We start from the raw sequence: 24,279 nt of genomic DNA on the forward strand, positions 1-24,279 counted from the left end.
CATGTTCCAATTGTACTGCAAGATGTAGAAAACTTGGCCACGACTGATTTTCATTTTTACCACTATCGCTTCGAAAGTGATACGCCGGCCTTAAAGCAGAAGGGCCTCCATTTATCTCGCTTTTTTCGAATCTTCACTGCGAGTTGACCTGCCACTTCGTTTTTACAGTTGAGATTCGTTTGACCACAGTTGCAGCGACTGCACCCCTTAACCAATGTGTCTCTTGATGACGCTTTGGTGACCTTCCACACCTCTGCATGGGTTCTTCAGTACTTTTCCCTTTCAAATCAGAAAACGTATTGCCAATTTGTTTTGGCTCCTCTGGTGGAGTGCTACGGTACCGCGGCGCGGGTATTTCATTGTGTACCATGACTGCAGACAAAAGTTAATTATGTAACCCTATTGTTGAGATGATAATTTAACTTTATGAGTACCTGTCGAAGGACGAATACTAATATGGAAACTTTGTAAATACAGAATCAACTACATCATCGAGAGAATGCAATACGGGGCTAAAAACTGGCATGTCAAATACACCAATAATCGAGGGCGTTGCTAAAAAGTAATGTCTCCCAATTTTTATTTTGTACTGAATATCAGTTGAGGTTTTACATGCCATGCATGTTATTCGGTCGACTTTCCCGCTTCGCTGACATAAGTTTAAACCCTCTGCCGCTAGAAGGACCCGAATTGTAGCGTGTAGTTAGAGAGCCCATATACAGAGGGGGAGCGACCGTTGGTGATTGCCTGATCAGCTGCGATGCCATTTTGGTCCATAGGTTCCTCTCGATTCGTATATTCACAGTGCTTGCTGGAGTTGGAAAATTGTTCCAGTCTATAGCGCACAAAAGGGAAAAAAGTACGATTCCAAAATTTATGGGCACCATTATGTACAAAATATTTCAAACATTTCGCCTGTGTGTCTCAAAGTCGCATGTAGCTCGTAAGTACAATTCAAGATTATAAACTATTCTGTTGGCAGTTCGTTTCTCGATGTTACCAAATTAGTTTTTTTTTTTTTTTTTGGAATTGCTTATTTTATCGAACTGAAATGTCGATTAACAAATTCTGAACCATAAATCGTAATCTTTTTATGTTTAATTGCTAATCGCCTGAAAATGCGAGTATCTGTTATGACACATGTTTCGTTTTCGAAAATCAGCTACTGTGAAATTGTTTTGCCATGCTTCCGTTCTTTAGTGTTTCTAAGCATCATTACAGAAGTATGTGTGTTGGATTTTTCCAGTATGAGACAGTTTGTAGATTCACAATATCTCACCTAAAATATATTATCTCGGAAGGAAAAAACTACATAAAGTTTAGAGACTATCAAGTAATATAAATGAAATACTTTTTTTTCCTGGTCGATTCCCATTTTTTGCGGAACGTCGTAATAAATGGCTAATATGCTGCATCATGATACACTTTAATTCACGTCGTATTAAATGCATAGTAGTCATACATTATATAACAAGCTGGAATTTCTGCTATAATGTGAGTGTCTTGTGATAGTTAACAGTCGACAGTGTTTATTATCTATGGTCTAATGATCATTGGCCACTTCCTCTCTCCGTATACGAGTATAGGCTCCCTAGCGTGTCACATGTCGGTGTGTAATGAACTATATCGGTGCGTGAGAAACAGCGTGCTCTAATCAAGTTTCGAATTCGAAGAGTTCGTCCACACATGGAGAACCCTCACCTTCGCCATGACAATGCAACATTACGTACGAGAGCTATGACATCTGTAGCAATCCGACGCTTTGGATTCACAGTCATCGATCATACTCCATACAGTTCCCACATAGAACCATCCGATTTTCATCTGTTTCCAAAACTCAAAGAACACCTTCGAAGCCTTCACTTTGATAGTGATGTAGCGGTGGAAGGAGAGGTGAGGTTGTGGCTCTGCCAACGAAGTCGAACATTCTGCAGTGACTGTAGCAACAATCTGACCCTTCGCTGGGAGAAATGTGTTAGGCACTACGGTTAGTATGCAGAGAAATAAATATGTATACATGAAGAATAATGATGTAGAATGTTACTAAAGTTTGTTCCATTTAAAAAGCTTTAACAGTTTTCATATAAAAAATTCGGAGTCATTCATTTTGAGCAAATCCCTGCAGAAATCATTTACAATACTATGTCGCATACATCACATTTAGTAACCGTCAAAAATTATATTAGTTCACAACAAGCCTTTTTTTCTTCCTCTAGTATTTTTCGGAACCTCCATCATTTATTATTATTATTATTATCATCATCATTATTATTATTACAATAAGCTAATTCGTAACCAAGACTGCACTGAGAAGTAAGAAATACTAACAATCTAAAATACGTATCATTGGAAACTGCTATAATTACTGTATCTGCAATACATGATGCGTGTCACTGATGACTTGCACATTTCTCGCAGGAAACTAATAACTTATTTACAAAATTGCGCTTTAAATACACTGTATTTCGTACCCTCGCTTTCAGTTACTTTCGGGAAATAATCGTACAACTTTTCTCTGTTTCTTTCATTCACTTACATTTTCCGTCCTGACGATGCTCCTATTTTCTGGAGGGTCAAAATGCTGGCATGCTCAAACAAATTTTGTCATAAATATTTTAATATTTCACTGCCTCCGTCGCTGCAGTCATGGACTGTGTTGCTGATCCTGGCGGAGGTTCGAGTCCTCCCTCGGGCATGGGTGTGTGTGTTTGTCCTTAGGATAATTTAGGTTAAGTAGTGTGTAAGCTTAGGGACTGATGACCTTAGCAGTTAAGTCCCATAAGATTCCACACACATTTGAACATTTTTGAGCTGCCTCGATGTGCACGATAAAACATGAGCTTCAGGCATAATAACGCATTCTAAACGAAAGTATTGGTTCTAATTACAAGAAAAGGCTGCAGAGACTCCAAATCTATATACTTTTTTTCTTCCTCTAGTGTTTTTCGGAACCTCCATCATTTATTATTATTATCATTATTATTATTACGATAAGCTAATTCGGAACCAAGACTGCACCGAGAAGTAATAAATACTAATAATCCAAAATACATATCATTGGAAACTGCTATAATTACTATATCTGTAATACATGCCGCGTGTCAGTGATGAATTGCACATTTCTCGCCGGAAACTAACAACTTATTTACAAAATTGCGCTTTAAATGCACTGTATTTCGTACCCTAGCTTTCAGTTACTTTCGGGAAACAATCGTCCAACTTTTCTTTGGTTCTGTCTTTCATTCACCTCCATTTTCCGTCCTGACGATGCTCCTATTTTCTGGAGGGTCAAAATACTGGCATGCTCACACAAATTTTGTCATAAATAGTTTAATAACAGATCAACGCATTTCACTGCCTCGGTGTGCACGATAAAACATGAGCTACATGCATAATAACGTATTCTAAACGAAACTATTGGTTCTAATTACAAGAAAAGGCTTCAGGCTTCGTTTTTTTGAAAAACCACCGAACTAGCCGGATAATCGGGAGCGTGCTTTATTTCAAACGTTTCATGCTTCCCAATTTGTAATAGGTGTAATAGTGATAACGTTTGCAGCATTGGCGAAAACAACTAGTAGAGCTTTAGCATAATGAAGAGTGTCGTGAAACTACGTTGCCTGATATCTGATGGGGAACTCCATGCTTCTGCTGATCTGACAGTAATGTGAATTCTACATACTGGAGTCAGCTGGTCTCGCTTGCTTTTTTTGCGCCTCGCTACACTGTTCGCAGGCTGTCGTAACAGCAGTCGTGATGTATTTTTTTGCCGCAGTGACAGGACGAGCCATCGGAGCTGCAGCCAGTGCGGGGAGCACGCACACGCTCACTGCAACGGCGGGCTGGTGGGCAGCATCCGCAACGACACGGGTAGCGGGGGCGGCGGGGGCGGCGGCGGCAACGGCGCGAGCAGACAGCTCAGCCCGCAGGGCTCGCTGCGGGGACACGCCTCCTACTGCCCGCTGCCGCAGGTACAGTATCGAACGCAGGGTATCGATACTCTGCTCATTAGCCGTATGGAAAGGAAAGTGTCGATACTATATTGAATCCACCTTTGATAAAAAAATAAATAAAAAAAAAGAGCCGCAGCACAGCCCTCAGGGCTCTCTGCGGGGTCGCGCCTCCTTCTTCCCGCTGCCGGAGATACAGTATCGATACTTTACTCACGATCGGTATCAATAGAAGAGTATCGATACGTCGTCATGTCGAAGTTATCTTCGATAAATACTACAATTTGTTTTTATTTACACCCTTCTTACATCCCTGTTGTCATTTTTATATTGCTAAAACGTTATCCCCGAACACGGAACCAGTTGCAGCGTTAAGGCAACAAAATTTCGATTGTCAGTATTACGCCCAATTACGAGGGCTGATCAACAAAGACTGAGACCGATTTTTTTCACTGATATTTGTTCTGCATTTCAATGTTAACATGATATTTTTCAAAGTACTCCACTCCTACTTGAATGCACTTCTTATAGCGCCTCTGCCAGTCCACAAACAAAAGAGGCAGACCATTCTTTGTCAGGTCCTTGAAAATCGCCTCACATTACTTAAGCACTGATTCAGAGTTCTCAAGCTGAAGGTGTCCCGAAGCTTTGTCTTTAGTTATGGGAATTAAAAAAACCACATGGTGCAAGATCGTGGTTACAAGGGCGGATGTGGTACACGGGTAATGTTGGATTGAGCCAGAAACTGCATGACTTGGTTTGCGACATGAGGCCGTGCATTGTCATGATGAAGACGCCACTCAGTGAAAGTTCTAGTTCTTTCCTTGCAATACGTGTCCTCAGTCTAGCCAATACTGACTTGTACTATGCAAATCTAACGGTAATGCGAGAGGGAACTGCATTCTGGTAAATCTTTGCATAATAGTGAGAAAATGTGATGATCACTTTCACTGCATATGGAAAAACTTTCGCCTTTTTTGGTGCTGGAGAATCTGGCGATTTCGCGCTATTCTGGTTCGTTTTTCTCCAGGATCATAATGATGTCGCCATATTTCACCACCGGTATTAATCGATTTCAGAAACGCATACCATCCATCAGCAAAGAGACGCAGCCCCTCTCGGCTTGTCTTTATTCGCACACGCTTTCGTTCGGGAGTCAACAGACGTGGCACTCAACGGACACAAAAACGGGTCATATGAGATGATCGTGGATGGTTGGGTGGTTGATTTGGGGGACATCGGTCGCATCGGATTAGGGAAGAATGGGAAAGGAAATCGGCCGTGCCCTTTCAAAGGAATCATCCCGGTATTTGCCTGAAGTGATTTAGGGAAATCACGGAAAAACTAAACGAGGATGGCCGGATGCGGGTTTGAACCGTCTCCCTCCCGAATGCGAGTCCTGTGTGCTAACCACTGGGCCACCTCACTTGGTGATCATGCATGATCGGCATGATCCTTAAGACACTGTCATATGAAATTCTCAACACTTGACTGATGTTGCGCAGTGTTATCAGCTAATCCTCATGGACAATCACAGCAGCTGCGTTAATGCTGACTTCAGTCACAGCAGAAGCCGAAACACCATTGCTTAACACAAAGAGGTCGCCGTTCTTTGAATTCCTTGAACCACCTAAACAAGATAGCACTGAGATAGTGCATCTTCATCGTACGCTTGCTGTAGCTTTTCATAAGTTTCAGTGGCGGCACGGCTTAAAAGAACACAGAATTTTATTGCGCCGTACTGCTCCTCTTAAATCACTTCACTGTTCTGTATGCGAAATGCAAAGAACATCTGCAAAATAGAGCTTACTTCCAACCTACCCACGCAAGAGTACTGCGAACTACGAACATTATACATGCAAACTCGCTTTTTTCAAAATTCACGGTACAAGTAGGAAACTAGCACGGAAGCAACAGGAAAAAATCAGTCTCAGTCTTTTTTATCAGCCCTCGTACCACTAAATTTAAAAATCTAAAATGCTGTCATAATCTATTCATTAAGAGGTATATCTTATGTTAAAATTTTAACACAGTAAGGCAAGCATTACAGTGCGTTTGTCTAGAGGCAGCGTAACTGACGGCGCACAAATACACAGACTTCATTCCTCCAGTATTTTAGAATGAGAGCACTTAGCGGCTTCCAACAAACCTTATACATAATTTGAAACCTTTACGGACGTTTCCTTGCTGACATCGCCAGTAAAATGACAAAAGGAAAAAAAATTCATCGCTTACACATTTTCACCAGCAAGCATGACGTTTTAATTTGTTACTTCTTAACTGCTAACTCGATTCGCTACACATTTTGTAGACAGTAACTACATACATCATGCAATGTATCTCCAAAATTATATCAAAGTGAGGCTCGTATTTCAGAAGACATGACGTCATAAACATTGCGATGCTTGAAAAACTATCTTTTGCTTAAAATGGAGCATAAATTACTCAGCTTATATTCACACACTGTTGTGTGTGTCCATGTCGAAGTTCAGTGAATGTAGAAGGATACAAGACAACTTAGACAAAATTTATATTTGTTAGAATTAATGGCAACTAGCACCAATGTAGAAAAATGTAACTTCCTGACGGATGAAAACTGTGTGCCGGACCGAAACTCGAACTTGGGACCTTTGCCTTTCGCGGGCAAGTTCTCTACCAACTGAGCTACCCAAGCACGACTCACGACCCGTCCTCACAGCTTCAATTCTGCCAGTACCTCGTCTCCTACCTTCCAAATTGAAGCTATGAGGACGGGTCGTGAGTGGTGCTTGGTTAGCTCAGTTGGTAGAGCACTTGCCCGCGAAAGGCAAAGGTCCCAAGTTCTAGTCTCGGTCCGGCACACAGTTTTAATCTGTCAGGAAGTTTCATATCAGCGCACATTCCGCTACAGAGTGAAAATCTCATTCTAGAAAAATGTAAGTTAATGCAGCTAAGTAGGGATAAAGAACCGTAATGTTCGGATACAGTATTAGTAGTGTCCTGTTTGATGAAGTCGTCTCGTTCAAATGTCTGTGGGATAACGTTGCAAAGGAATATGAAATGGAACGAGCACGTCAGGATTGTGGTAGAGAAGACGAATGGTCGACCACGGTTTATTGGGGGAATTTTGGGAAAGTGTGGTTCATCTGTAAAGGATACCGCATATAGGACGCTAGTGCGGCGTGTTCTTGAGTACTGCTCGAGTGTTTAGGATCCATATGAGGTCGGATTAAAAGAAGACATCGAAGCAGTTCAGAGGCGGGCTGCTAGGTTTGTTGCCGGTAGGTTCGAACAACACGCGAGTATGACGGAGACGCTTCGAAAACTCAAATGGGAATCCCTGGAGGGAAAGTGATGGTCTTTTCGAGGAAAACTATTGACAAAATTTAGAGAACCGGCATTTGAAGCTGACTGCAGCATGATTCTAATGCCGCCAAAAATATTACGCTTAAGGATCACGAAGATAAGGTACGAAAAATTAGAGCTCATGTGGAGGCGTATAGATAGTCGCTTTCCTCTCGCTCCATTTCAGACTGGAACAGGAAACCACCGTACGGCGGCTTGCGTAGTATGTATGTAGATGTAAATGTAGATAACTATAGTATTTAGCAACTTCCAACAAACTTTTATGTATAATTTCAAATCTTTCCTAAGCTGCTTCTCGCTTACATTGTTAAAGTGAAATCTTTAACGCATTAACTCATTTGTAAAGTAATCAGACGTCTGAAGTTGTTTTATCTGTGGGAGTTCGATTCTTTATTGGATATTTATGCTAAGAAATTCGTGCCGGATCGGGGCTCGAACCCGCATTTTCCGCTTATCGTGAGCGGTCGCCTTAACTACTCGGCTATCCGTGCATACTTCCAGGACCGATCCAGTCATCCATGTATTGTAGAGTCCACAGCAACATTCCTCGCAACTTACCTAGATTCCCACAACAGGGTTAATGGGGCAATTGTGTTCAACGTAGTCTTTATCTTCAGAATGCTGTACGCCACAGCTCTTATATATTTGAAAAACGTCATATTACCGCCCTGAGCTGCTCGTAAAATACTTTATTTATATCTACATCTACATCCATATTCCGCAAGCCACCTGACGGTGTGTGGCGGAGGGTACCTTGAGTACCTCTATCGGTTCTCCCTTCTATTCCAGTCTCGTATTGTTTGTGGAAAGAAGGATTGCCTCTGTGTGGGCTCTAATCTCTCTGATTTTATCCTTTTGGTCTCTTCGCGAGATATATGTAGGTGGGAGCAATATACTGCTTGACTCCTCGGTGAAGGTATGTTCTCGAAACTTCAAAAAAAGCCCGTTCCGAGATACTGAGCGTCTCTACTGCTGAGTCTTCCACTGGAGTTTATCTATCATTTCCGTAACGCTTTCGCGATTACTAAATGATCCTGTAACGAAGCGCGCTGCTCTCCGTTGGATCTTCTCTATCTCTTCTATCAACCAACCCTATCTGGTACGGATCCCACACTGCCCACTCAATCAGTGGGCGAACAAGCGTACTGTAACCTACTTCCTTTGTTTTCGGATTGCATTTCCTTAGGATTCTTCCAATGAATCTCAGTCTGGCATCTGCTTTACCGACGATCAACTTTATATGATCATTCCATTTTAAATCACTCGTAATGCGTACTCCCAGATAATTTATGGAATTAACTGCTTCCAGTTGCTGACCTGCTATATTGTAGCTAAATTATAAGGGATCTTTCTTTCTATGTATTCGCAGCACATTACACTTGTCTACATTGAGATTCAATTGCCATTCCCTGCACCATGCGTCAATTCGCTGCAGATCCTCCTGCATTTCAGTACAGCTTTCCATTGTTACAACCTCTCGATATACCACAGCATCATCCGCAAAAAGCCTCAGTGAACTTCCGATATCATCCACAAGGTCATTTATGTATATTGTGAATAGCAACGGTCCTACGACACTCCCCTGCGGCACACCTGAAATCACTCTTACTTCGGAAGACTTCTCTCCATTGAGAATGACATGCTGCGTTCTGTTATCTAGGAACTCTTCAGTCCAATCACACAATTGGTCTGATAGTCCATATGCTCTTACTTTGTTCATTAAACGACTGTGGGGAACTGTATCGAACGCCTTGCGGAAGTCAAGAAACACGGCATCTACCTGGGAACCCGTGTCTATGGCCCTCGAGTCTCGTGGACGAATAGCGCGAGCTGGGTTTCACACGATCGTCTTTTTCGAAACCCATGCTGATTCCTACGGAGTAGATTTCTAGTCTTCAGAAAAGTCATTATACTCGAACATAATACGTGTTCCAAAATTCTACAACTAATAGACGTTAGAGATATAGGTCTATAGTTCTGCACCAGTTTCAGTCGTCTGACCATCATCAAGTTCCCATATGCCAAATAAAATAGTACATAAGTAACAGTAATGGTTTAAGCTGTTACGAATGTGTTAACTGATATAAATATCAACACCAACGAATGCCTAATGGAATATCACTTACATAAAAGTGTACACAGCGTCATGTTAGGCGAAGTATAAAATAAACTCCATGAGCATGAAATTGCAGGGCGAGCTGGAATCCCATAACAACTCACCAGTGGTACAAATGCCCACAACAGGAAAGAAAGGTGCCGACGTCTTTAAAACCTGGATTATCGAGCAATAGAAGAAGAACGTCATTTGGCCGGATGAGTCTTGTAGCAAGGGTTCCGACGGACTCACGAAGTTACTTCTATATCTGTGCATACATGAGACATAGCATGCTGCGTCCTCCTTGACACGAAATCAGTGGCAAAATTCGCTTCATACCCCATACGATCGTACTGTCCATAATAAGCGTAGCTGTGTTACTGAGTCACATGCATCTCGGCACCTAATTAAGAGACGCGTTAAACGTTAAAGAACTTTTGTATGAAATTCTTTAATAGTTTAGATCGCAATATTTTAACAAGCATTGATTATTAGTTTTCTGAGCAATCAGCCGTCTTCAGATCTGAACAGTAAAGAAAACTGCACGTAAAGGGGAAACAGTGTAAAGGACGCTAATGAATTGAACAGGAAGTAAATGAAGGCAAATACATACAAGTAATAAAAAGAGTGTAGTGTCTTATCACAAAAATGGATGCTTGTGCACAAAAGTGACCACAGGAAAAGTTTTGTATGTTACAAATCGATGAAACTGTATGTGAACAATACTCAGAAAATGTAAATAATCCGAGTAATATAAAACGTGACATAATGCACCACTACACGAGTGTAAGTTTATGAAGATAAACTTTCCTTCTTCAAACGCGTAAGGACGTCCTACATGGCTGGGGTTCGATTCCTGGGCAGGCCGGAGATTTTTTTTTCTCGGGGACTAGGTGTTGGGTTGTCTCACGTTAGTACCGTCATAACTGACTTGCCACTACTGGGATGGTTGTATGGACATGTCCCGAAAGCCAATAAATTAAAAAAAGTCATACACATTGTACAGCAACATTGTAGCACTTCAGTAGCAACATGGGTCATATACCCAATACGGAGCCGTAAAAAAAGGTGCAGCCGTGACGTCTCGGCCTCACAGGAAAACTACATGCCTATAGGTGCCACTGTCGTAAACACACTTAAATAAAGAATACATGTTTGTAACACAAACGGTGGCCTCTTTCACGCACAACAAGCAAGTGTTATATTGGTGACACTGTGTCTGAGTCCAATCTTAAGATTAGACATTACACTCATTTTATTAGTTCGTATGTATTTGCCTTCATTTACCTCTCGGTAAATTTGTCAGCGTCCTTTACACTGTTTCTCCTTTACGTGCATTTTTCCGTAATAATTCAGATCTGAATATGGCTGATTGCTCACCCGAAAGTAGTAATCAATGATTGTTAAAATATTGGAATCTGAATTGTTAAAGGATGTTATATAAAAGCTAGCTGAGTACCCGGGGTTGCCCAAGTATGTATTCATTTGCATCTTCTATTAGTTCATCTTCCCTCTCTCTCTGTCCCCCATCTCATCCTTCACCCCCTCTCTCTCCATCTCCTCATCTCCCCTCCCTCTGCCCTTCTACTGTTCACTCCACTCTTTGTCCATCTCAGCCCCTTTCCCTGTCTATTTCCTCTTCCTTCCTCCCTCTGTTCATCTCCTTCTCCCCCCCTCTCTCTGCCTATCTCTTCCTCCCCCTGACTCTGTCCATCCCTTCCTCCTCCTCTGTCCGTTCATCTTCACCTCTCCCCTCTCTCTGTCCATTGCCCCCTCTCTCTGTCCATCCCCCCTCCCCCTGTCTGTATGCATAGCCTCCTTCCCCTCCATTGTCCGGCCATCTCCTCCTCCTCCTTTCTCCTCTACGTCATCACACTAACCCCAATAGGAGCCCGGTGGTTCTTACTCCCACAGTACTTCCTTCCAGATCGTAACTAATATGTGCACCAAATTTGGTTGCAATCGTTCCAGAGGTGTAGGGTGAGCTTTTTACCCGTGGCTTTGTCCGCGTACGCATATGTCAGATATATTTCACATATACACTCCTGGAAATTGAAATAAGAACACCGTGAATTCATTGTCCCAGGAAGGGGAAACTTTATTGACACATTCCTGGGGTCAGATACATCACATGATCACACTGACAGAACCACAGGCACATAGACACAGGCAACAGAGCATGCACAATGTCGGCACTAGTACAGTGTATATCCACCTTTCGCAGCAATGCAGGCTGCTATTCTCCCATGGAGACAATCGTAGAGATGCTGGATGTAGTCCTGTGGAACGGCTTGCCATGCCATTTCTACCTGGCGCCTCAGTTGGACCAGCGTTCGTGCTGGACGTGCAGACCGCGTGAGACGACGCTTCATCCAGTCCCAAACATGCTCAATGGGGGACGGATCCGGAGATCTTGCTGGCCAGGGTAGTTGACTTACACCTTCTAGAGCACGTTGGGTGGCACGGGATACATGCGGACGTGCATTGTCCTGTTGGAACAGCAAGTTCCCTTGCCGGTCTAGGAATGGTAGAACGATGGGTTCGATGACGGTTTGGATGTACCGTGCACTATTCAGTGTCCCCTCGACGATCACCAGTGGTGTACGGCCAGTGTAGGAGATCGCTCCCCACACCATGATGCCGGGTGTTGGCCCTGTGTGCCTCGGTCGTATGCAGTCCTGATTGTGGCGCTCACCTGCACGGCGCCAAACACGCATACGACCATCATTGGCACCAAGGCAGAACCGACTCTCGTCGCTGAAGACGACACGTCTCCATTCGTCCCTCCATTCACGCCTGTCGCGACACCACTGGAGGCGGGCTGCACGATGTTGGGGCGTGAGCGGAAGACGGCCTAACGGTGTGCGGGACCGTAGCCCAGCTTCATGGAGACGGTTGCGAATGGTCCTCGCCGATACCCCAGGAGCAACAGTGTCCCTAATTTGCTGGGAAGTGGCGGTGCGGTCCCCTACGGCACTGCGTAGGATCCTACGGTCTTGGCGTGCATCCGTGCGTCGCTGCGGTCCGGTCCCAGGTCGACGGGCACGTGCACCTTCCGCCGACCACTGGCGACAACATCGATGTACTGTGGAGACCTCACGCCCCACGTGTTGAGCAATTCGGCGGTACGTCCACCCGGCCTCCCGCATGCCCACTATACGCCCTCGCTCAAAGTCCGTCAACTGCACATACGGTTCACGTCCACGCTGTCGCGGCATGCTACCAGTGTTCAAGACTGAGATGGAGCTCCGTATGCCACGGCAAACTGGCTGACACTGACGGCGGCGGTGCACAAATGCTGCGCAGCTAGCGCCATTCGACGGCCAACACCGCGGTTCCTGGTGTGTCCGCTGTGCCGTGCGTGTGATCATTGCTTGTACAGCCCTCTCGCAGTGTCCGGAGCAAGTATGGCGGGTCTGACACACCGGTGTCAATGTGTTCTTTTTTCCATTTCCAGGAGTGTATGTACACATGTTTCACCCGTGTCTCAATTGAATTTCGCTCTGCAGTTTCAGTCTCACGCAGTTTAATGTTTATGACACAATATCTCCTGAACTATGTACTGTACAATGATATCATTTTACGCACATCCAGTGGTATATGTAGCTTCCGTCTGTGAAATGTGTTGAGCACAGTTAGTAGTAACGAAGTAATAAATTAAAACGACATGCATGATGCGGCAGTTTTCCACGCATCGCAGTGCTTATGGCGTTTGAACTGTCTGTAGTAATACGACATATTTTGTAGGTACATTCAGCGACATACGTGGATACTGTCTGCGAAAAGTGTTGCGAATAGAGTAAGTAGCAACGAAGTAATAAATATAAACGTCTTGTTTGACGCGGTGGTTTTTCATGAATGTCAGCGTTTTTTGACGCCATATCTCGTGAACTATGTGTCGTACAATGATAAAATTTTGCTGGTTCGTTCTATGACATTCGTGAATAGTACAGTTATGAACATGGCTGTTATTCAGCAACCGTATGCTAAATTCAATATAAGATCAAACATTGTCTGAAAAATGTGTCACGAATACAGTTAGTACAAAGGAGTAATAAATTAAAACTTAATCCTTTTTGTGGTAGTTTTAGTGCATGAACAACCAAAACATAGTACACAATAAACTATTTTTCCTTTCATCATCTTGTAGGACTTCTCAGCGAGAAAGAGTTCTTTAAAAGTTTCACATTATGTGTAAAGTTTGTTGTAAGTCTCTAAGTGCTCTCACTCTCAACTATTGGACAACTGAGGTACGGGTATTCTCGGGTCGTGAGCTACATTGCTTTCCCTGTCCCCACCCCTTTGATAGGTGGTGATTCTTAACCAACAGCGATAATGTCCAGACAGTAAATTATATGTGTACCAAGTTCGGTTGAAATCGGTCCAGTGGTTTAGGATGAGATGTGGAACATACATACATAGGTACATACACACACTACTGGCCATTAAAATTGCTACACCACGAAGATGACGTGCTACAGACGCGAAATTTAACCGAGAGGAAAAAGATGCTGTGATATGCAAATGATTAGCTTTTCAGAGCATTCACACAAGGTTGGCGCCCGTGGCGACACCTACAACGTGTTGACATGAGGAAAATTTCCAACCGTCTTCACATACACAAACAGCAGTTGACCGGCGTTGCCTGGTGAAACGTTGTTGTGATGTCTCGTGTAAGGAGAAGAAATGCGTACCATCACATTTCAGTTTTTGATAAAGGTCGGATTGTAGCCTATCGCGATTGCGGTTTATCGTATCGCGACATTGCTGCTCGCGTTGGTCGAGATACAATGACTGTAAGCAGAATGTGGAATCGGTGGGTTCAGGAGGGTAGTACGGAACGCCGTGCTGGATCCCAACGGCCTCGTATCACTAACAGTGGAGATGGCAGGCATCTTATCCACATGGCTGTAACGGATCGTGCAGCCACGTCTCGAACCCTGAGTCAACAGATGGGGACGTTTGCAGGACAACAACCATCTGCACGAACAGTTCGCCGACGTTTGTAGCAACATGGACTATCAGCTCGGAGACCATGGCTCCAGACAGGAGAGCCTGTGATGGTGTACTCAACGACGAACCTGGGTGCACGAATGGCAAAATGTCATTTTTTCGGATGAATCCAGGTTCTGTTTACAGCATCATGATGGTCGTATCTGTGTTTGGGGACATGGCGGTGAACGTACATTGGAAGCGTGTATTCGTCATCGCCATACTGGCGTATCACCCGGGGTGATGGTATGGGGTGCCAGTGGTTACACGCCTCGGTCACCTCTTGTTCGCATTGACGGCACTTTGAACAGTGGACGTTAAATTTCAGATGTGTTACGACCCGTGGGTCTACCCTTCATTCGATCCCTGCGAAACCCTACATTTCAGCAGGATAATGCACGACCGCATGTTACAGGTCCTGTACGGGCCTTTGTGCATACAGAAAATGTTCCACTGCTGCCCTGGCCAGCACATTCGCCAGATCTCTCACCAATTGAAAATGTCTGGTCAATGTTGGCCGAGTAACTGACTCGTCACAATATTCCAGTCACTACTCTTGATGAGCTGTGGTATCGTGTTGAAGCTGCATGGGCAGCTGCACCTGTACACGCCATCCAAGCTCTGTTTGACTCAATGCCCAGGCGTATCAAGGTCGTTATTAAGGCTAGTGGTGGTTGTTCTGGGTACTGATTTCTCAGGATCTATGGACCCAAATTGCGTGAAAATGTAATCACATGTCAGTTCTACTATAATATATTTGTCCAATGAATACCCGTTTATCATCTGCCTTTCTTCTTAGTGTAGCAATTTTAATGACCAGTAGTGTACGTACATCCATTTTTCTAATGTGTAAGGATTCTTTTAAAGATCGCTTGTCTGCACCCTGACCATGTCAGGACATAATGAAAATCGTGTGCTCGTACCGCACCGCAGGTGTCGACGCCGGCTGGAGTGTCGAGGCACGGCTCGCTGGTGTCGTCGCCTGGGTCGGTGACGTCGTCGGCGGCGGCGGCTGCGGCGGTGGCGTCGGCAGCTGGTGCGGCGTCGTGCCACAAGCCACTGTCCCCGCAGGCGTCGCTCGTCTCCTGCAGGGCCGACGACGAGCTGCCGCAGCCCAAGTGCGTCAACGCCCTCGTCGCCAGGGGTACGTCACCATCCGACATTATACAAATCAGCGGAATTTCGTTCCAGTTCCAGTCCCACCCTGGAAATAGGTTCCAGAAACCTATTACTTGTTTAATAGGGCACACGTAGATCGTAAAGTACACGGAAACCTAAAAAAAGAATAGTGAAGCACCCAGAATACTGTGAGATAGTATTAATTAAAGAAATTCAAACAAAATTAACGATTGATGATAAATATTCCCCTCAAAAATAAAAAATAAATTTCTTCTGATAAGCTACAGTACATGCTCGAAAAGCAAGTGATTAAGTCAACAAACAATTTTTAAAAAATTATGTTTTCTTTTCACGCCATTTCAGCATTTACCAAAACAGAATTATCGGCAGAGAGTACAAACCAGCGGGAAGAGGGATACAAAGCTTCAACAACTTTAAATTACAAGTAATTGATAACCTATTTATAAAAAGTTCTTTAATTTATCTCTATAATTAATGTTTTAAAACCAACTAAAAATCCATATTTAATGCCAGAAGTATGAAAAATTCGCATTTAAATAAATAAGCACACAAATTTTGGAAATAATTCATTTTTAAAAATATACTTTTTATTCGCCTCCACTTGAAATAAGATACATCATTTGTCTCCAAAAAAAGTTGAGAACCCTAGTCATGGTTCATACACAACCGAAAAGGCTGAAAAGTATGCAACTCTAGTCACTCAAACCCGGAGACTGAGTGAAATTCATATAGCTGACATTGTCGGTTGTTTCATTCGACTGTCTCATTCGAGTGAAAACGCCGACTGAATGAAATAAAAGGCAGACTGACCAATAGGTTCTTAAAGCCAGCCATTGCTCTATCACTATGAAGTGCAACGTGCAAACGCGGTTTAATCCTGTTGTGTTAAAGGTGCAAACAATCAAAACGAAACAATCTGTGGCTTGGTGAATTGGTTTGGTAAAACATATTTAGATCTTGATTTTACGAAGTAATGAAGGCAGGAAGAAGAAGAGGGTGGCCCTGCCACTTTTGCGACACTGTCCATCCTACATTGTTGTTTTCCCTCCCATTCAGCCAATACTGCTTGACCACCTGCGTACTCAACAGTGTACACAGATACGATCACCATTCGTGTTGCAGGGATGGCTGAGGGCTCGCCACTGCCGCGCGTTGGAGCTGCGGCCGTGCCGGACGACAGCGGCGGAGCCGGGGCCGGAAGCGGGAGCGGAAACGGCGGCGGGGGCGGCAGTCGGACGTCGCCCCACGGCTCGCTCAGCTCGGGCTCCGCCGAAGGCGCGACGCCCACACCGCCAGAGGCCATCAAGAAAATCTTCATGTTCTTCGAGCCCCGTGGCTGCCTGAAAGAGCGCGACGACTATTCGCTCTACATGTTCCCTCCGCGCAACAGGTAACGTGAATGCGCAGGCGCTGCTAGCCCACCCGTAACACGTTCCGACTGAGTGAATCCTTCCTTCGAATAAATAAAACTACTTGCGTAATTTCTAGCCTTCCCTCAGAAGGATATTGCGCTTCTCTTTGTCACAAAGTCCCTTCAGACATTCTTCGATACAGCCATCACTGTGACTCGAGGCAGCGAAGCCCACGGCGCTCAAATTACCCACATTATTTTCGTCAACTGTTTGAGAATAAAAGCACTTCACACACGGTTCCAATACTTTCCCAAATTATTTTTCTCAAGCACCTCCTACGAAACTATGAAACGAAAAAAGCTTACGCTTATAACATGTTCACTGTGTGAGGTAACGGGCGAGTTGCGGCGCCCTGAAAATATTCTTAAGTTCAGAGTTGGCGGCCACCGCTCGGGCCGTTTGGCAAGGCGCAGCTAGTTAGCAAGCGCGTGGTGCCTCACAACGGCCAGAGCATGTGGTCAATCGAGTACGTGGCTGGGAATTCCTTGGTGACACTGTACGCCGGGAGAGGTAGAAAGAAAGACTTGGACAGTGGAGCATTTTGCGCGTGATCGCGGAGGATAGAAATATTTCGAAGTGCCGACCTGTGCTCTTGTGTGATTTCCGTGGCTTCTGCAGTGAAGTCGCAGTACGCGTTCAGGAGTGAATATCTCGCGAGCTACGTTGTTGTTCATAACTAATTATGTGCAGTAGGAATCTATTGTTTCCCTGTTATTCAACTTATATTTTATTTAATTGCTGGACCATCGACACCAATAAGTGTTTTGCAGAAATATACCGCATTCTCAAAAGTACTTCTATCACAATCATCATTTAAAGTCGTTAAGATAGTACCTGCAAATTTTATTTAATTGCAATCTTTCATTTATAAATTTATATGTTACATTCGTAATCCGCAATTGCCGAGTGATAGAAACCTTCGACCATTCGATTCATGTGTATATTCTTATCGTATACTGTAGACTCAGTAGTATTTGGCCTGTAATGCGGCAACTACGTATCCCAGCCCCTAGACAACGAAACCAGCCAAAACTTTTAATATTTCAACTCTGAGTCGGAGGGTGCGCAGTTATTGGAAAGCCCGCAACTGTTTATGCAGTAAAACTGCCGCATGAGGCATGACGTTTTCGATTTATTACTTCTTTACTATTTTTTATGGTAACTCTATTCGCAACACACTTTGCAGTCAGTATCTACTTATTTCACTGTATGTACGTGAAAAATTATATCATTCACAACGTGCACTTCAGGAGATATAACATCATAAACTTTGAGATACGTGAAAAACTAGCCTTTGCTCAAAATGAAGAGTAAATTACTCAGGCTGCATTTACCCAGTGTTTCATAATGTGAGCACTTTGTCGACTTCCAACAAACTTTAAACATAATTGAAACCTTTCTTACACTTCTTCATCGCTTACATGCTTAAAGTCAAGTATTTAACACATCAACTCATTTGTAAAGTAATCAAACGTTTGAATCTGTTTTATACATGCGATTTCGATTCTTTAAAGAATCGGCGGTTTACTGGTTTATAACTGCTTCCCGCATAACCAACTCTGGTTATGCGGATACAGACTCTTGACCTACGAACGGATCAGCGACAGGCAGTCTGTCAGAGATGTGACAGGGGATGGTAGACTATAAAACGTAACAGCTCATTATTCAGATGTTTCCGAGAACTAATGTAGTTTATCTTTCACACGACACTAAAGCTGATTCAGGTTGCTTAATTGTTATATCATTAGGTAGGCTCTATGTAGTAATTTCACCTTTTGAACACTGAAGTACAATTTTCAATAACATCATGTTAAAGTACTCGTCAATATTATATCCATCTATTGCTATGCATCATCAATTCGTTCACTTACAATTAGAAACCTTCAATTACAGACAAAAATATAATGAAAGACACACCAAAAAATACTGTTTTTATAATGTGTGAAATCCGTAACAACGCTGATTAACGCACTGCCAGCTTACTATGCAAAGGCGAAGGTAGTATTATGGGCTACCACTTTATTTTTAAACCATAAATTCCAAAATTGTTACTGAAATTTGATGAAAACCTCAAAAAATAATCTTTACTGTGTTATAATCTTTATTATATTATTAAAAAGCCAATCACATATTTTTTAGTTTAAATCAAAATGACATATTGTGAAAAAATGAAAATGTGGTAGTAATATTGGCTACCCTATAAAAACAAAAAAGTCAATATTATTTCCCGTAAATTTTTATGGAGTAATTAGAAAATAGCAAACCCTTTATACTAAGACATGTTTATCACAAGCTGTTCATTAAGGGTCGGCAGAAATCACAAATATAATGTTCTGTTTTGCAGTCAGCACACTCGTTGTGCGCCCACGTCTCGCACATTAGGCACTGAATCCATAGCTCTCCTTTAGTGTCTTTGGAATATAACCCCTCATATAAAAGGCAGGTAGCATCTTCATCTCAAGGCCTTTCAGCACCAATACGCGGCTCTAGAACTGACTTCTCAGAGTCTATCGATCCCTCCTCTGAGCTCTAGGATGATGATTGGAGATTGATGATCAATTTTCGCTTCACTGATGGCGTTTTGCTTTTTATTCCTTCTTTCTTTCTTTTCTCAACACCTTTCCCACATTTCACGTTCTTCGTATTCTCTTTTATAGCATCACTTTCGATCTTCCTTTTTTTGTCCACTTCTTTTTCCTCCTTTATTTTCCTTTTTTTATCAGCTTCCTTTTCTTCATGCTTTTTTGAGCTTCTTCCAAATATAGCCTATTTTGTAAGGTAATGCTGTAATTACAGCTGCCTTTCCTGGCTTAGATACTTTCTTTGTTTTTTTTCTTATTTTTTGGAACTGGCAAAATGTCCTTGGGTGATATCTTAATGTTTCCTATTGAAAAGTGGGACGCACTGCTAGGGCCAGCTTCTGGTAGGTCTTTGGCACATGGTATGTGGTGGCTCTGGTCGCTGGTATGAGCCTTGTGTGGACCATTAGGGGCCTGGCATGTATTCTGGGCGAGCCTTCTGTGTTATCAGGCTGGTTTTCTTTAGGCAGTAAACTTGGTTTTGTTTTAGAACGCTTCCTTCCTTTATGTGTCTGGAAGGTGTTAACATCCAACTCTTCCATGTTTGAGGGCCCAAAGTCGACATCTGTCAAAACACTACGATTTCACGGAAAAGTCCCACAAACTTCAAACCCATTCACAGCTATTTGACCACTCTCGCACCTTAGGTATGCTTTTCCAAACAGTTCACCTACCTCATAAGGACCAAGTGGTTTATCATTATGGAGTATTGATTGCCTAACATTCTCACTATAGTGAAACTTGAGAGTGGACATGAAGGACTTATCCAATGGTTGCACCCACCTTTTTGCAGTTTCTTCAGTTTTAGTCTACAGTTCATAACCAAGAGATTGTGGTCAAAGTCCACATCTGCCCCTGGAAATGTCTTAAAATTTCAAATCTGGTTCCTAAATCTCTGTATTATCATTATATAATCTATCTGAAACCTTCCAGTATCTCCAGGCTTCTTCCATGTATACAACCTTCTTTCATGATTCTTCAACCAAGTGTTAGCTATGATTAAGTTATGCTCTGTGCAAAATTCTACCAAACAGCTTCCTCTTTCATTCCTTACCCCCATTCCAAATTCACCTACTATGTTTCCTTCTCTCCCTTTTCCTACTATGGAATTCCAGTCACCCATGACTACTAAATTTTTGTCTCCCTTCACTATCTGAATAATTTCTTTTATCTCATCATACATTTCATTAATCTCTTCGTCATGTGCGGAGCTAGTTGGCACATAAACTTGTACTACTGTAGTAGGCGTGGGCTTCGTATCTATCTTGGCCACAAGAATGCATTCACTATGCTGTTTGTAGTAGCTTACCCGCATTCCTACTTTTTATTCATTATTAAACCTAATCCAGCATTACCCCTATTTGATTTTGTATTTATAACCCTGTATTCACCTGACCAGAAGTCTTGTTCCTCCTGACACCGAACTTCACTAATTCCCACTATATCTAACTTTAACCTATCCATTTCCCTTTTTAAAGGTTCGAACCTACCTGCCCAATTAAGGGATCTGACCCGTAGAATGCAAGTTTTCTTTCTCCTGATAACAACGTCCGCCTGAGTAGTCCCCGCCCAGAGATCCGAATGGGGGACTTTTTTACCTCCGGAATATTTTACCCAAGAGGACGCCATCATCATTTAACCATACAGTAAAGCTGCATGCCCTCGGGAAACATTACGGCTGTAGTTTCCCCTTGCTTTCAGCCGTTCGCAGTATCAGCACAGCTAGGCCGTTTTAGTTAGTGTTTCAAGGACAGATCAGTCAATCATCCTGACTGTTGCCCCTGCAACTACTGAAAAGGCTGCTGCCTCTCTTCAGGAACCAAACGTTTGTCTGGCCTCTCAACAGATACCCCTCCGCTGTGGTTGCACCTACGGTACGGCCATCTGTATCGCTGAGGCACACAAGCCTCCCCACCAACGGCAAGGTCCATATAGGGGGGGGGGGGGGGGTGCTTATTAAAATTGAAAAACAGAGGAAACAAGATGAATAGAGTAGACAAACGGTTGCTCACCCAGCATGAATACGAAGTTGCACACTGGAGAAATGTACTGAAAAAGAGTTGTTTCTATAGTTAAGAAGCTAGTCTCCAGAAGTCTTGCACTTCGTGGAGACGAAGAGGTCTTTGGCTCTGTGAAAAATGATAATTTCCTCATGCGTCTCGAATTAATTGCGGAGTGTGAGTCTTTTATGGGTGACCAAATAGTAAGGTTTGGTAACCATGGAATCGGATTTACTTCATACTTGTCACCAGCAACTTATGAAGATTTAATACGTCTTACACCTTCTGACAATGTTGTCTGGAATACTCTCTTTCAAATTATGAAGGTGACAGGGGTAAAATATTGGGAGCGAAAGGCTATTCGCAATGTGTACAGAAACCATATGGCAATTATAAGAGTCGACGGATGCGAAAGGGAAGCAGTAATTACAAAGGGAGTGAAACAGGGTTGTAGCCTATCCCCAATATTATTCAATCCGTATATTGCGCTAGCAGTAAAGGAAACAAAAGAACAATTTGGAGTAGGAATTAAAATGCAAGGGGAATAAATAAAAACTTTGAGGTTTGCCGATGACATTGTCAGAGACAGCAAAGGACCTGGAAGAGCAGTTGAACGGAATGGACAGTGTCTTGAAAGGAGGATGTAAGGCGATCATCAACAACAGCAAAACGAGGATAATGGAATGTAGTCGTATTAAGTCAGATGATGCTGAGGGAATTAGATTAGGAAGTGAGACACTTAAAGTAGTAGATGAGTTTTGCTATCTGGGGAGAAAAAAAACTAATGATGATCGAAGTAAACAGGATATAAAATGTAGATTGGAAATGGCAAGGAAAGTGTTTCTGAAGAAGCACAGATTTAAGTATCAGGAAATCTTTTCTGAAAGTATTTGTATGGAGTGTAGCCATGTATGGAAGCAAAACATGGATGATAAATGTTTTAGGCAACAAGAGAGTAGAAGTTTTCGAAATGTGGTGCTACAGAAGAAAGCTTCAGATTAGATGGGTAGATCATGTAACTGATGAGGAGGTACTGCACAGAATTGAGGAGAAGAGTAATTTGGCACAACCTGACTACAAGAAGGGAGCGATTTATAGGACACGTTCTGAGGCATCAAGGGATCACCAATTTAGACTTGAGGGAAGCGTGAAGAGTAAAAGTCGTATAGGGAGACCAAGAGATGAATACACTAAGCAGATTCAGAAGGATGTAGGTTGCAGTAGTTACTCGGAGATGGAGAAGCTTGCACAGGATAGAGTAGCATGGAGAGCTGCATCACACCAGTCTCTGGACTGAAGACTACAACAACATGGAGAGATCAGTGACCCAAAAAATATGTAATGAGGTTATTGCTTCTAAATATTTATCAGTCATAGTAGATTCTACTCCAGATGTATCCCATAACTGGCTAAGTATAATAATTAGATACCATATGTAAATGAAGATGGGCTCTAAAGTTGAAAGATTCGTATGTTTTACCAAAAATGCAGCCGACCTTTGTGACCGAGCGGTTCTAAAGGCTTCAGTCCGGAACCACGCTGCTGCTACGGTCGCAGTTTAGAATCCTGCCTCGGGCAAGGATGTGTGTTCTGTCCTTAGGTTAGTTAGGTTTCAGTAGTTCTAAGTCTAGGGGACTGATGACCTCAGATGTTAAGTCCCATAGTGCTCAGAGCCATTTGAACCATTTGAACCAAAAATGCAGGTCACACTGGAGAGAAGATTTCTGAAGAAATTTTGAGTTCTTTAGAATCCTTTACTGAAATTCGACAACTGCAGAGGTTAGTCACGCGATAACGCAGCCAAAATGTCTTGTACACAATCAGGCTTGCAAGACTCAGGGACTGAAACTCTCAGGTTTTCTTCATTCCATGTTCAGCTCACTCGCTTAATGTAGTTGGCTCACGAACTGCACAGCTGCAATATGATTTTTTGTGTTAATTCAAGGTTTATACAACTTCTTTGCAGATTCTACAAGTAGATGGAATATCCTGGAAACATTTTTTGATTCTGTATGACAGTGAAGTCACTGACTACAACATGGTGGTGTGCATGTGAGGCTACTAGTAAGAGTTTGAATTCAGATTGGAAAGCTGTATTTTTTCATTAAAAACAATTTCAGAAAATGATTGTGATAGTGTTAGATGTGAAGCTGAAGGCCTTCTTAGAAAGTTAAGTAGGGTTTCTTGAGATCAGTGTGATGTTGTATACTGCAACAGTTTGGAAAAGCAATGGAAAAACTGCAAGCTGAGGATGTAAACATTTGTACTTCTGTTGAAATGTGTGACTTGCAGTGTTTTTAGCTGTGCTTCAGACATCTGTTTCATTTCACAAGGACTCAGCTGAAAAGAAACTTATGGAAATCAGGAATTTGGAATCAGTTTCACCTCCTTCAGCTGCTAAGAATCAAAAAAGGAAACGTAAAATTAAACACAAGAGATTCTTTGATGAGTCATCTGACTCAGAAGACGAACACAAACGCCCTGAATAAGAAACAGGATCAGATTGTGAGATCTGGAGAAGAATGAAAATGTCTTAATCTAAGATTATACAAATTCTTCAGAATCTACATCTATACTCTGAAAACCACCGTGAGGTGCATGGCAGAGGATAGGTCTCATTGTACCAATTATTAGGGTTTCTTCCTGTTCCATTTACGAATGGAGCGCGGGAAGAATGATTGTCTGAAAGCCTCTGTGCGTGCATTAATTATTCCAGTCTTATACTCACGATACCTATGTGAGCGCTACGTAGGGGATTGTACGAGG

The 24,279-nt window shown here is 42.8% G+C and overlaps 1 protein-coding gene across 1 annotated transcript in view; it reads left to right on the plus strand.

The window, feature by feature from the left end:
- The window catches only part of LOC124775227 (voltage-dependent T-type calcium channel subunit alpha-1G-like), a 790,960-nt gene that overhangs the window by 646,884 nt on the left and 119,797 nt on the right, over positions 1-24,279 (plus strand). Inside the window, exons 23-26 of the mRNA XM_047250065.1 lie at positions 3,776-3,971; positions 15,454-15,526; positions 16,645-16,669; positions 16,754-16,912. Of these exons, the coding sequence (XP_047106021.1) occupies positions 3,776-3,971; positions 15,454-15,526; positions 16,645-16,669; positions 16,754-16,912 (453 nt within the window). The remainder of the gene's footprint in view (positions 1-3,775; positions 3,972-15,453; positions 15,527-16,644; positions 16,670-16,753; positions 16,913-24,279) is intronic.

The sequence above is a fragment of the Schistocerca piceifrons genome, chromosome 2 (assembly GCF_021461385.2).
Source record: "Schistocerca piceifrons isolate TAMUIC-IGC-003096 chromosome 2, iqSchPice1.1, whole genome shotgun sequence".
Lineage (NCBI taxonomy): Eukaryota > Metazoa > Arthropoda > Insecta > Orthoptera > Acrididae > Schistocerca > Schistocerca piceifrons.